The sequence below is a fragment of the Pelodiscus sinensis genome, chromosome 26 (assembly GCF_049634645.1).
Source record: "Pelodiscus sinensis isolate JC-2024 chromosome 26, ASM4963464v1, whole genome shotgun sequence".
Classification (NCBI taxonomy): domain Eukaryota; kingdom Metazoa; phylum Chordata; order Testudines; family Trionychidae; genus Pelodiscus; species Pelodiscus sinensis.
Window position 1 is genome coordinate 3,812,443 of NC_134736.1, and position 13,840 is coordinate 3,826,282.

Here is a 13,840-nt window from a genome sequence, read left to right on the forward strand (position 1 = left end):
ACAAGCCTTGAAATGACAAAGTACCCTTTAGTTAATTGCACAACGGATCGCCTAGAGTTAAAAGTTCTGATTTATATGACTATAGCTCTAACTGCTCAATAACACAGGCCTGTAATCTACTTTCATTTCAAACAGAACTGTGATTTATGGGGCAGCATGCCGCTTTAGCTCAGAAATGAGGTGTTCAACATATGCTCTGTTGACATAAATTTGGAATTTATCGCTCTTGTCAAAACTGCCTGTTGGACAAAGGTGCGTATTAAGGCAATAAATGGCTCAGAATAGCTTTCTGTCAAATTTCCTAACCATTGTATTCAGTCTATTTCAGGGGAAAATATATACTTAAAAGTAATCAAATGTCCAAAATCCATACATCTTGTTGGGAATGGTAGGGATTACTGGGGGCGAGGGAGGCATATTGGGGGTGGAGAGGGCTTCCTACAAAGTTGCAGTCAGCTTGGGAAGGTTACCCTGGTTTAGTTTATTACTTCTGTTAAGAGGCATGCTTTTGTCCCCCTCATTTAAAGAAGGGAAGGTAGGCTGAGCCGGGGAATGAAAACTCATTAAATAAATATAGTAAAAGACATTTTTATGTATGTTTTTAAGCAGGCAGAGTTAGAGTAGGATTGTAAACTGAACAGAATGGGGATTTGTTTATGGCAGAATTAAGCTGCTTGCTCTTTGGGATTTTTACATATTAGGACTGTACACTTATCCCATCTTCCCTCTTAGAGGGGCAGAGTGAGAAATTATTGGAAGGATAAAGGTTTATCTATTATGTGACTGGGAAATAACAGAATGAAGGCTGAGCAATATAAAAATGATTCCCGTAGGAAAAAATTTAAAAAAATCGGTAAGGCCATAATGCAAACAGATTGTATGAAATAACCAATGCAAAAATGCATGCGGCCGTTCACCACGTCTCTTGTGTCGCTTGCATAAGTTTACAGTGCGACTTGGGTGCTTGCTGAATCCAAAGAGCTTTTGGATTTCTCTTCCCCAGCTCCCGCAGTAGTCAGATTGTGACCAGTACTGACTCTGTGGACTAGCTTGTGTATTAGGCAGGAGCCTAGATACAGTGAATTCGCTGCCATGTAGCTGGAACAAAGCCCATCATGAAGAAAGGCTTTGCCTTTGGTAGTTTATTTCCCCTCTCCATGCGCTGTTCCTGTGTACACGTGGATAAAGTACATATTGATAAATGCCTGCACATGCCCATTGTACGCAACTGAACATAAAAATCTCCTGAGCGGTGCAGAATTGCTTGCCACCAATCCTGTCCTTTTCACACAAAGCACCCTGTTGGGAAAACTCATAATTTTTACACCACACACTCTTGACTAGCCATTGCTGGAATTACTGTCTCTTTGAAGTGCTTTTTGCAGGGCATTTACAGGCCTTTTTAATTACTTACAGCTTGTAAGGGGCCTACTTCCATTCCAGCTTTTGTTTGTTTGTTCTTTCCAACGCCTGTTTGGAAAGGAATATTGCTGCATTTTTGTAAGTATAGGGGAACGCATTGGCAAACCCGTCTTTGTGGTTCTTTCTTAGGGAAGGGCTCTTCCTTCAACAGTTTAGCTTTGGGTGATCTATAGCTGCTCCTCAAGGTACTGTACGCTTCCTGGCTCTTAGGCGTTCCAACAAAGACAGTCGCGTAATCAAAGCTTTGTGTTTCCTCTCCATAAACAAGGTCGTGTGTTAATTTTTTTCATTTCCTTACTTTGAAGAAGACTGGAATTTGAAAAAAGTTTATTTAGAAAGCCAAAACATGCTTGAATAATATCTGATGGCCTGAAAGTTTTAGCTCCAAGCTGGTTTGTATTTAAATGTGCATTTTTAATACATCATAATTCAAGAGAATATCTTTTCTTACCTCCCCTCCCCCAAACTCTTTGAAATGTTCTCCTATGAAGACAGGTGCCTTATGATGGTGAGACTTTTTCCAACAGATTCACTTTATTTACTTGGCCTGTTCCACATTCCCTCCCCGCCACCCCCAGATGGTACATGCCATTTAGAACAGTGTTTCTTAAACTTTTTAAGACCAAGGAATACCAAACAATTTTTTTATGCAAAATACCAAGGCTGTGTCTACATTGGCAAGATTTTATGCAAAAGCGAATGCTTTTGCGCAAAATCTTGCCACCTGTCTACACTGGTCGCGAGTACTTGCGCAAGAACACTGACGTTCTAATGTATAAAATCAGTGCTTCTTGCACAAATACTCTGATGCTCCCGCTCAGGGATAAGCCCTCTTGTGCAAGAATACTTGCGCAAGAGGCCAGTGTAGACAGGCAATGTTAATTTCTTGCGCAAGAAAGCCCGATGGCTAAAACGGCCATTGGAGCTTTCTTGTGCAAGAGAGTGTCTACACTGGCACGGATGCTTTTGCACAAAAACACATACCTTGCGCAAAGGCACATGCCAGTGTAGACGCTCTCTTGCGCAAATGCTTTAATGCAAAAACTCTTGCGTTAAAAGTATTTGCGCAAAATCATGCCAGTGTAGATGTAGCCCAAGGATTTTTTGCTGAGGGGGAAAAAGAAAGGTTGCCTCAAACACTGATTTAGAATGACTGAGGTTCCATAGATGTCCTAATGATGGTCTGTAAGCAGTTGCCATGATGAGAAGTTGCCCTACAAGTATTGGAGGACAGAATTGGTCAACTTCCCCAACTCTCAGTGCTAAAAGAGAAATCTCATTTTCCTCGCCTTGCTTTTCTTTGCAGGCCTCCAGCCCTTAGAGGGTATGACCAATCCAAGCCAACATGGGACCCTTCCCACTGGCAGAGGGAAAGCTACCTGACAGTCTCTGTAAATGAATTGCATTGGCTGAAGAAGTACATTAGCGGCTGGCCTCCTCATCTGCAGCAGGGTGTCCTGCTGTGGAGAGTTAGAGACCTAGTCTGTAGCACTGACACACTCTGAAATGCATTAGACGGCTTTGGAAGGTACGGAACTGATAAAATGGTTACCCCTTGACACAGAAAAAACGATTGTCCCCAGCAGGCCATGCACAGAGGGCGGGGAACATTAGAAGGCTGGAAAGGCCATGATGTTCTCTTGTCTTAGAGGTTCTCAGAAATGCGGTTCCTCTGGGACTTGGATGAACTCTGAGGGCTATAATATTTCAAGGACTAATAATTGAATCCAGTGGAGAGGCCGGAAAATAAACGTTTACAAAGAACTGGAAGAGAGAAGCTTCTTTAACCTTCCAGAGAAACATCATCCCTCAGGACTCTCCAACAGGACACCAGTGAAGGCACAGCATGCTCAGCCAATGAAAAGACAGGTTAGAACAATGATGTCACCAGGACAAACTCTCATTGGCTGGCTGAACTTTGAGCACATGGTATTATCTTTCCGCTACTTCTCAAAGCCCCGTTCAACCAAATTAACCCTTCTGTGGGCATTACGTCCATGTGACAACAATCGAGGTTTAGATCTTTAGCTGCCCCTTCCTGATGATCAAGGGGGAGTGAAATGGAAGCTTTAATCCTGGAGTAGAGGGCATAAGGTGTTAGGGAAAAATCCGTATCCATTTCCCTCCATTCTTCTCTCCTTTGAAGCAAACCTCATTTCTAAGAGGAAATTCAATTGTCTACCGCCATTTGCCATTCTTTAGATATAGTCCAAGGCTGAGACTACTCACTGTAGCATAATGTCCTGCAGGTTTAAAAAAAAAAAAAAAAGCTGGATTTTCAGACATTATAGTGCCCTTAATCTTGGCTTTTAGCAGGAATTTATTATAAGGCCTTTGCTTATTCTGCCATTGCAGCAACAAATTGTATACTTTGAGATGTGCACATTTAATGTTGCACAGGAAAGTAACTTTGCATGCTGTATGTATTGACTAGTGGTTCGATATAAAAAAGCATAGCATGATTGTATGGAAAGAAAGACCTTTCTAGATTGCTGTTCCTTTTAATCCCAGAATATCCTTTTGTTTACTTTAATTTACTTATAGGGACATCTCGGGACAAACAGAATAGTTGGAATTTAATTTAAGCATCAAGCTGCCATAATAAAACTCAGTCTCTCTTTTTATATTTGAATTTGGACAATATCAGTGAGGAGAGATCTATTTTAATGTTCTTAATATTTCCCTCTCCCATTTTTAAAGGTACAACTTCAGTAAGAGTGCAAGAACATGTATTGATCTCCTCTCTCAGATCTTAACAGCCTGAGCGGCTGTAATACCTTGCTTACATCTGCCAGGTTTTTGTGCAGTTTTGCAACATCTCCTTAATCCAGTGAGCATAAATAGAACATTTCAATCATATTTTGCTACCAGGAACCTAGAAGATAAAGTGCTTTTAAGACCTTGTTGAAAGAGACTGTATAAGATTGCGCGCGATAAGATCGTTCAATAAGTAGACACCAAATGAAAAAACTTTTGTGCTCAGGTGAAATTTCTCGATAAAGATATTTCAAATAAATTACTTAGTGAGAACTCGAGCATTTTGAAACAATGAGCAGGTTACATAACGGCCGGAAATATCAAAGCTGAAGTTTGATTGCCATGTAGATTTCTGTGTGAGCTGCTGCACTAGTAAGATTAATGTGTTCTTTTGTCGTTTCTGACACCCTATTCACCACTCTTTTTCTGGCGGGGGTGGGGCCGGGGGAGAGGGAAGTCTTATCTGCAAACACTTTACTGGGATTGTGGTTAGCTTCGAATTACTATTGTCTGGCTTTACAGTTACAAGAACCAGAACGAATTTTACAAGGACCAGAACGAATTGCTCTGCTCCAAAGCCTGACTAACATCCAGCCCAACGTACAAGCCAAGTGTATCTACTCAGAAACTGGGATGGGGGGAGGTCAAAAAATGATTGAGAGAAACATGATGGTTAGATTCTGGCCTAGACCCCCAAACCAGTCCAGTCAGCTTGGTCCACTCAGGTAAAGACAGCCCTCAGCTCTTTCATTCCCCAATGATTGTACCGTGGGTGAGGACATGCAGGGTCTTGGAGGATCAGGTTGTTTGCGAAGGGATACTTCTATAGGATGATGAAGGGCAGCCCAATCGGAGATGGAAGACAGCAGCGGTTTTCACCGCATGCGTGGCATAATTGATTGTGAAGATTTAAAGAAGACTGCTGCCAAGGGAAACCATGGGTGGGCTTTAAAATAGGTGTCAAGCGGTAACCCTGGTTGAAAGCAGGGATGCAAAATCCCATTTAATAAGATAACCAGCCAAACATTGGGTTAACCTAATGTTGAACCGGTTAAATGACTAAGCAGGATTCTGGGTGGGGGCCTGGCTGAAGCAACCCCCAGCTGCTGGCCCCATGCAGGGCTGCTGGCTTCTGGCCCCATGCATGGGCCCAAGAGGGCTGAAACAGCCTTTTGCCTGTGGCAGTGCATGGTTAGGGGGCTGCTCCCAGGCACCAGTTAACCATTAACCGGTAAGAATCACCCAGTAAAGGTGATGCTTACTGGAGAACCGGTTACCCATTCCCATCCCTAGTTGAAAGCCAGCTTAGATAACATCCTGACTCAGTTAAGAGGGGCCTTTGCACAACACACATGGTCAAGAGTTAATTACTATGCCTCGTGACAAAGACCTCCCCTTCAGCCGTACCGTGTCCACTAGTACCGTGCCCAGGCATCGGTACTGACTCTAAAAGGAGCCCTCTACTCCTCTACACGTCTAGAAACACCTTATCATAGAATCATGGAACCATAGAGCTGGAAGAGACCTCAGAAGGTCATCAAGTCCAGCCCCCTGCTCAAGGCAGGACCAATCTCAACTAAATCAACCCAGCCAGGGCTTTGTCAAGCCACGACTTAAACACCTCTAGGGATGGAGACTCCACTACTTCGCTAGGGAACCCATTCCAAACTTTGATGTTTACTGAGAGATCTTGACTTGGCCCATACCTGCAAGTTGGAGGTTTAACAGAGCTCTAGCACAAGGCAACGTGGCTGCAAGTGTCTGGTTTTCTGGCAATCCCATGATCCCTCACATTCAAGTATTTTTCTATTGGTATTGTCCAAACTGTCTTAAAAACTTTGGGAACACAGCGTTCTAATCCCGGTGCAGAGCTACCCCTCAGACAAATCATTTATCACTGAAAGGAGGGTACTGTTCAGTGTACAAAATATGTTCTCCTGGCATGCCTTGCTCACCACATCCGTACCGTGCATGACCACAGATGAATAAAACCGTGCAATGGTTCTGTGGCAGTGAAAGGGTTAGGAAAGTTTTCTTTTTCTTTCTAATGCTTTAAGTTGTCTAATTACGACTTGTGCTTTTATTCTTTAAAATCTGAAATTTCTTCCCCCTTTTATGGCTCTATTTACTTTATGGAGAACATCAAGTGCTATATTAAACAAGTAAACGATGCTGTAAACGCCTTTGATAATGCTTATTAATGACTAATCATGGAGCTCTATGGCTCGCAAGTGTAAATATCTGAGAAAACCAGAGGATCGTTAATATCTGGTCAAATAGCTCCATGTCATAAGCAATTGTACAAAAAAAGGGGGGGAGAAAAAGCTGTTGGTGCGTCACACGTCTTTTACTGAGCAGGAAAGGTGTGTGGCTGGTTTGTGGCTCCAGATGCTAATGACGTGTGTTCACTGCTGTTCTCTCTCTTGCTCACTATACTCCCATAGACACATGCACTATCCCATCTCGCACGTTGTCCCAACCAACCTTGCTCCCTTGGACCTGGCTTACATGTTGGTATCTCTGATCCAGTTAATGCTTCTGTTGTGTCCAGGCACCCTGTGTTCAGCTCCATCCTATCTTGACGTTCCAGTCTAGGGGTCAGAGAGAGAGAGAGTTTTTGTTGACCAAAAAAACCGTTGTTGTTTTTTTTGTTTGTTTATTTGTTTTAAGCGAAGTGGGTTGTTTGGAACATTGAGGGAAAAATTTCCCCTTTCTTCCGCAGTTAAGGTTCTCTTGTTTGTGTTGGCAACTAATGTGTCTTTTTAGGGCAGTGCTACTCAACCTTGGAGGGCCCAGGGGCCACAATGATACTCACAGCACATGCCGAGGGCTGTGACCTAAGTGTGGTTTCATGTGCATGCAAATATATATGCAAATTGATTCTTTCACACTGACGGACATGAATACAAAGATTAAGGCAAGACTACACAACACACAGGCCCCATTTAAGTCAGTCCTGCTGATATTAATAAAATGCGAAATTTACCCGATTTCCACCTATAGGACAGCACTTTTAATGAGCTATGACAGACCAGGAATTTAACTACTAAAACACATATCAACAGAAGACCATTATATTGACTGCTTTTTTCTATTTGGCTCCCACCCACGGGCTGCATGTTGAGCCCTGCGTAAACCACAAATGGGCCGCAGGTGGCCTATGGGCTGTGTGTAGAGTAGCCCTGACTCTAAGGTATACTGTAACCTCTAGCTCTCGCATGGTGCTTTTTCGCTGTAGATCTCAAAGCAGCACATGTGAGGTCAGTACCAGCAACCCTACTCAGCTGGGAGCTGAACGCAGGTTTCTATAACCCAGTCCAGAGCTGTGTCGGGAAAGGCGGCAGTAAGCCCTAGAGGTGTTTAAGTCTCGGCTTGACAAAGCCCTGGCTGGGTTGATTTAGTTGGAATTGGTCCTGCCTAGAGCAGGGGGCTGGACTTGATGACCTTCTGAGGTCTCTTCCAGTTCTACGGTTCTATGATTAAGCCTGCCGGGACCCCATTGTGTGGCACTGAAGTCACTGAGTATAAGTGAACGGCATTAAGGACCATGGGGCACCCCTTAATTCAGTCTGATTGATTCAAATGGATGTTTGACCAGTGGAGTGCTACTCGGCAGAGTGACAACTTGCGATGCATGCAAGAGTGTGCATTTGTGTGTGCAGGGTTTGTGTCCTCCTTGGGAGAGATCTAAATTGAACATGATATCTTTGTTTCAAGCTCATGGCAGTCTGAGCCTAGGCTGTCTTTAGGCGTTCCCCTGAAAGTAGCATTTGCACTGTGCATGCCTACGTGCTTACTTACCGCTAGCTGTGCATGGGGAGCTTGATAGAATCTCATACAGCTGGGGGCCTGAGACATGGCAGGATGGAATAGTTCTTTGGGTGGAGGAGGTTTTGGTGAGTGGGGGAGGGTCCGAGGGCGGGGGGCAGTTTGCAACAATGGTTGGTTTGCCGTGAAGACTTGCCATACTTTCAGTATTCGTCGTTTGTCCCCCTCTATATATGGGCTGTAAGGAAGGCTAAGATTCATGGATCTTCCTTCCCCAGCACCCAACGTTAGTAGAATTGCCTGGTAGTAACCCCATGTGGTAATTGTACAGCAATGATCAGCTCATAATGATGTTGAATGGTCCTAGGTTAGATGGCTAATTTTTAAAGACACACTAATTTTTTTTCCCCATGTTTAATTGTTCCTCCTACCACTAGAGAGTAGAGTAGAGTTAAGGTCTGGGAAAGCAAAACAATTAACAAAAATGGAAAATGTGGTTGAATCTCCATGTCCCTGTAAATGTTTTTACTTGTCAATTAGTGATACGTCCTCATTTTAACGTGACGTTTGTCTGGCAATTTTTGTTTAAGCTAATAAGTTGCATACATAAACACTACTAGGGTTGCCAAATGGTTGAAACAAAAATACCGAACCCCCTTCACCTCGCCCCCACCCCCAGGAAAAAAAAACACTGAGGAAAAAATTCTGTTGAAGGGGGGAGAAAAGGGAGGGGGAGATCAAAGTTGTTGAGGACAAAAAAGGACTCCAAAGACTTAAGCTACAAAAAAATTAAAATAAAACCCCATTAAAACAGCATGTCCCCTTTAAGAGTGAGTGCAGGGATAGGAACAGGGTAGTAGTTGAGCACTAAAACCCAGGGGAAGCATTGCTTGCCCTAGGTCTTTTGGTTGGCAGCCATTTTGTGCCGGCAGCCTTGGGGAACCAGGTAAGCATGGGGCCAGAGGGCCGGGAGGTGGTTCAGGGGCAGGAGGGGGGCGCACGCTGAGTGTTTGTAGGGTTACCAGGTGCCTGGTATTTTTGCCTCCTGGCCGGGGACAAATACAGAAAATACCGGATGTCTCAGGTGTCCGGTATTCTCTGAATTTTTTTTACCAGACAGGAGGCAAAAATACCAGACTGTCCGGGTAAATACCGGACACCTAGCAACCCTAAACACTACACAAAAAGGGGGGGGAGGTTGTGTTATTTTGACTGGTGTGAAGATGCGTTGTCTCAGCCTTAAACCTGATGTTGTCAGGGGCCACCATCAGTCTTCCCTCTAATCTTTTCTGCATAGGTGTGGATTTTTTTCATTCATGTGAGGACTAATTTTTAGGTGCACTGAGGCATGTGTGAATGTGCACCACCAGTAGAAGCAAAAATGTAGTTGTGAGCACTCCCCTAACCATCTGAGCAGCCTCAGATTTTCTCCTGAGGCCACATAACTGACAGCTTGCAGCAGGGCTACTCGACATGTGGCCCATGGGCCACATGCAGCCCACGGCCCGTTTGTTTGCGGCCTGTGGTGCAGTTTGGGTTGACGCGGGGCTCAACACACGGCCTGCGGATGGGATCCTTTGAATGTGGCCTCCACTGGGAACACACCCTACAATGGTGGGGTGTCTCCCGGCAGAGTGAGCATTGAAAGATGCAAGCGGACAGGCTGGCTGGAACAGACAGGTACAGAGTGTCGGCGTTTCTAGCCCCCAGGGAGGAAGTGCCAGGAGTGCTGGGGCATTGTGGGAAAGAAGCTATTTGCACATATCTGCAACCACACTTAAGTTGCAGCCCTCGGCACGAGCTGAGAGTATCATTGTGGCCCCCAGGGCTTCCAAGGTTGAGTAGCCCTGGCTTACAGGGTAGACTGGCCACCATCTTCCTTTTCAGCTCTGTAGAAACAATGGCTATTTTGAAAGATGGCCACTTACCAGGTATCGGTAACCGATGCCCTGGAGCAGCCCGTGGCCTGCCATAGGTGGCAGGCTTCCCCAGAGCAGTTGGGAGCTGGCAGCAACTCCAGCCTCAGAGCTGGGAGTCTCCTGTTGCCGACGGCAGCAGGCCACTGGTGGCAGCCCCAGCCTCGGGCCTAGGATCCTGCTTGGTCAGTTAACTGGTTAACCATTTGGTTAACCTCATAGCTGACTTTTTAACTGGCATTTTACATCCCTACATAAAAAAGTGGTGATAAATAATTAATCTGATCAAAAGGTTGAGCAGGTTGTTTGACTGGATCATCTTCTGAAACCATGAGCAAAGGGCTTCTGGTTACAGAATCTTACTTTGAAAGCTGCGGGTGCTTTTGTTACCGACTCTTTTAAGGATCCGAGTACAGGGATGCATCACTCTTAGAAAAATGCAGCAAACTTGGTTTGGCAGCTTTTAGTGCTTGTGTCAACTACAAAGCTTGCGTGTCCCCTAACAACACATTTTTCCAACCCCTGACACGGTGAAATTATCCAAGTGAAGATTGTTCATTTAAGATGTTTTCTGTTTAATGTTTGAGTTGAGTTGGCTCCACAATAGATGATTGCGAGTTAGCTTTGGATCTCTTCCTTGCAGCGTCAATGTGTGTGGATTTTGAAGGTGGCGAGTGAACAAAAGAAAACGGATTGAAAGAATTCTTTGGCTATGGCAGTGTGAGATTAGCGGAAAGGAGGGTCCTGTTTGTTAGGATATTATATCCTCTTATCAGGGTCATGACTGTCCATAGACTTCTGAGCTTAGCATAGTCACATGCCCTTGCTACCATAGAGCATGTGGTTTTGACATAACCCTTGGGATTGAAGTATAACCTGATTTTATGGCATAGGCCATGCTGCCGTCCTGCTCTGCACATCATTATTTAATCTGATAGGGTATGTCTAAACTACATGCCACCGTCGATGGAGGCATGGAGATTAGTTTATTCGAAAAAGGGAAATGAAGCCGTGATTAAAATAATCGCAGCTTCATTTAAATTTAAATGGCTGCTGTGCTCTGCCGATCAGCTGTTTGTCAGCAGATTGGGGCAGTCTGGACACGCCGCAGTCGACAAGGAAGCCTTTGTCGACCGGCGCAGGTAAACCTGGTTTCACGAGGCATACTTCCGCCAATCGACAAAGTCTTCCTTGTTGACCACGGCGCGTCCAGACTGCCCCGATCTGCCGACAAACAACTGATTGGCAGAGTGGGGCAGCCATTTAAATTTAAATGAAGCCGCGATTATTTTAATCGCGGCTTCATTTCCCTATGCCGATCTGTCTAATCTACATGCCTCTGTCGATGGAGGCATGTAGTCTAGACACACCCATAGAGTGCACAGGGACGTACTGAGCGCTCGTCAACGGGGTGGCTTCTTGATGAATATTGAACATCCTACCAGCTTGGGTTTGGGTTTTGAGCTAGGCCGTGCTTTCTTTGCGACCTTGGTGTTGGACCCGCTTCCCCAGACTCTGCAAGCTTGGTTCAATTTAGTACGGGCTTTAATTCGCCCACTAGTCCTTGGTTTTCCCTCTGGAATGCCCACCTATGCGGAGGCTGCCCCAGGAGCAAATGAGAGCCTTGTGCAGAGCCCCCCGTCACTAACCCAGCTGACTACATTTTAAGCAAAATTCAAATGGTAAAACACTAAATAGAAACTCTGCAATGAGCATCTGCTGCTTCAATTCTGGGAGAACAGACCTAGCTCTGCCCTTGGTCTGGGTGGGAACTTGCAAGAGACTCCGCACCCTCCCTTTGCTCCCACTGAGATCATGGGAGTTGAGGATGCTCCTCTCAGGACCAGTCCCATTGCAATCTTGCAGGACTTTCTCCCAAGAGCTGGACAGATGGGACAAAGCATGAGTGAGAGAGTTTTATCCTTTGCCATGCTCTTTTTTCCCTTTGGTCCTTAGCCAGGAGATTTGTGGCGTGCCCTGCTTGCGCAGCGTTCAGCCAGAAGAGTTGAGACGTGGCTGTGTGTTTATCAGCACTCCCCACATCCAGCTCTTCTCAGCACATCCCTGGCCACCTCGCTCTTGCCCTCTGGCACTGCTTGTGGAACTGCGGCAGCAAGCCGCGTTAGCTTGCTTTCCAGAGCTGCCATGATTCTAATCTGCGTCCGAGCCGTGGCTGCTTTGGTGAGTGCTTGGCTATGGCTACCCTTGCTCCCGTGCGGGCGAGATGCACGGAGACACAGCACAGATGTGTGTACTGCGACGCTTTCCCCTCAGTCCAAAGGATCGAGTGGATGTCCTTCACGAAGTGTGGGTAGGGATGGGTGGCGCTGTAGCTCTGAGCTTTAGAAGGGGATGAGTTAGATTTGCCAGGTGTCCAGTTTTTGACTGGAACACCTGGTCGAAAAGGGATCTTGCTAGCTCTGGTCAGCACCGCCATCTGGCCCATTAGAAGCCCAATTGTTGTAGGTCCTGCTGGCTTCCTACCTGGCTCTGCATGGCTCCTGAGAAACAGGAACATGACCCTTGGCTCCTAAGCGTGAAGAGCGGCCACGGGGGCCTCATGCCCTGCCCCGAGGGCTGGCTCCACAGCTCCCGTTGGCCAGGAATCATGGTCAATGGGAGCTGTGGGGCGGTGCTGGTGAGGGGCGGGTCAGTGTGCATGCTGAAGAGTCACCCCTGTGCCGGGACATGTTGCTGCCTCTGGGGAGCCACCCCCCCCCCACACACACACACATTGCGAGGTAAATGCTGCCAGCGCCTGAACACCGCCCGCCCATACTCAGACTTCTGCTGGAGCTGGCATCCCACACCCCCTCCTGCATTCCAGCCCCTTTCCCCAGGCCCTGAGTCCCCTCCTGTAGCCTAAACCCCTCATCCCTCCACTCACCCCAGAGGCCATGCTCCTAGACGGAACTTTCACCCCCTCCCACATCCCGACCCCCTCTCTCCTCTCAGAGGCCCCTAACTTTTCATCCCTGGTCCCTCCCCAGAGCACTCATACCCCCATCCAGAGTCCTCACCCCCTCTTGAACCCTGCCCCAGCCTCATTAAAATGAGCAAGTGAGTGAGGGTGGGAAGAGTGAGCAGCAGACGGACGGACGGGGTGGGGACAGGGCCTTAGGGAATGGGTGGGAGCAAGGTGGTATCTCAGGGTGGGCTGGGAAGGGAAGGGGCAAGGGCATTTGGTTTTGTGTGACTAGAAATTTGGCAGCCTTAGTAAACGTTTTGATCCTTTTATTACCAAACAAACTTGAAGTTCCTCTAGAAATTTGCACACGAATAATCTTTCTCATTAAGCTTTAATTTATTCATGGTGTCACTGGCGTTGATTTGTAGAGTTTCTGTGTTTGGATAAAGACCGGTAGGATAGGTGCCATGTAACCAAACCAGTTAGGGGAAAGAGGAAGAGCAAAACTCCATAGCATCCTTCTTCCTCAAATGCCATCCTAACCAGAACTTGAAACTTTCTGAACTTACGCAAATTGAGCTTTGGGAAGAAGACTCAAGCAGACCTTCCACATACTCCTCAGATGAAGCAACCCTCCTTTTGCTCAAAGGACACCCAAGAAATTATTTCCATTTTAGCATCCTCTCTAGCAGAGTAGGCCATGATGTTTGAATATTCAGCTGAGCCTCCTTATTGCTGCTGGCCAGTAGAAGTCCCATTTTTCCATCTGTCCCTGTGGCTGTCTGGCTTTGTAGGGAGCGAGTGTGTCTGATTTGTGTTCCTGCTGAGCTAATGAAAAAATTCACGGCTAATGTGTAGATTTCATGAAATATTCAAAAGGTCTCAGTGTTAACATTTTAAATAAACTTTCCCTCTTCCCCCTCCCCCAAACAAGCAAGAGGGCTAATCCGTCTCTGTTTTTCTCTAGGAAGCTGCACAGTGGTATGAAGACTTATGGATGTGAGTTGTGTGGGAAACGATTCTTGGATAGCTTGCGGCTCCGAATGCACTTACTGGCTCACTCAGGTAG

At 46.1% G+C, this 13,840-nt stretch overlaps 1 protein-coding gene across 9 annotated transcripts in view; it reads left to right on the forward strand.

Moving 5' to 3' along the window:
- Positions 1-13,840, forward strand: part of ZBTB16 (zinc finger and BTB domain containing 16) — a 199,007-nt gene that overhangs the window by 79,061 nt on the left and 106,106 nt on the right. For all 9 annotated transcript variants that reach the window (XM_075909813.1, XM_075909809.1, XM_075909815.1 and 6 more), the window contains exon 3: positions 13,739-13,836. In XM_075909813.1, the coding sequence (XP_075765928.1) occupies positions 13,739-13,836 (98 nt within the window). The remainder of the gene's footprint in view (positions 1-13,738; positions 13,837-13,840) is intronic.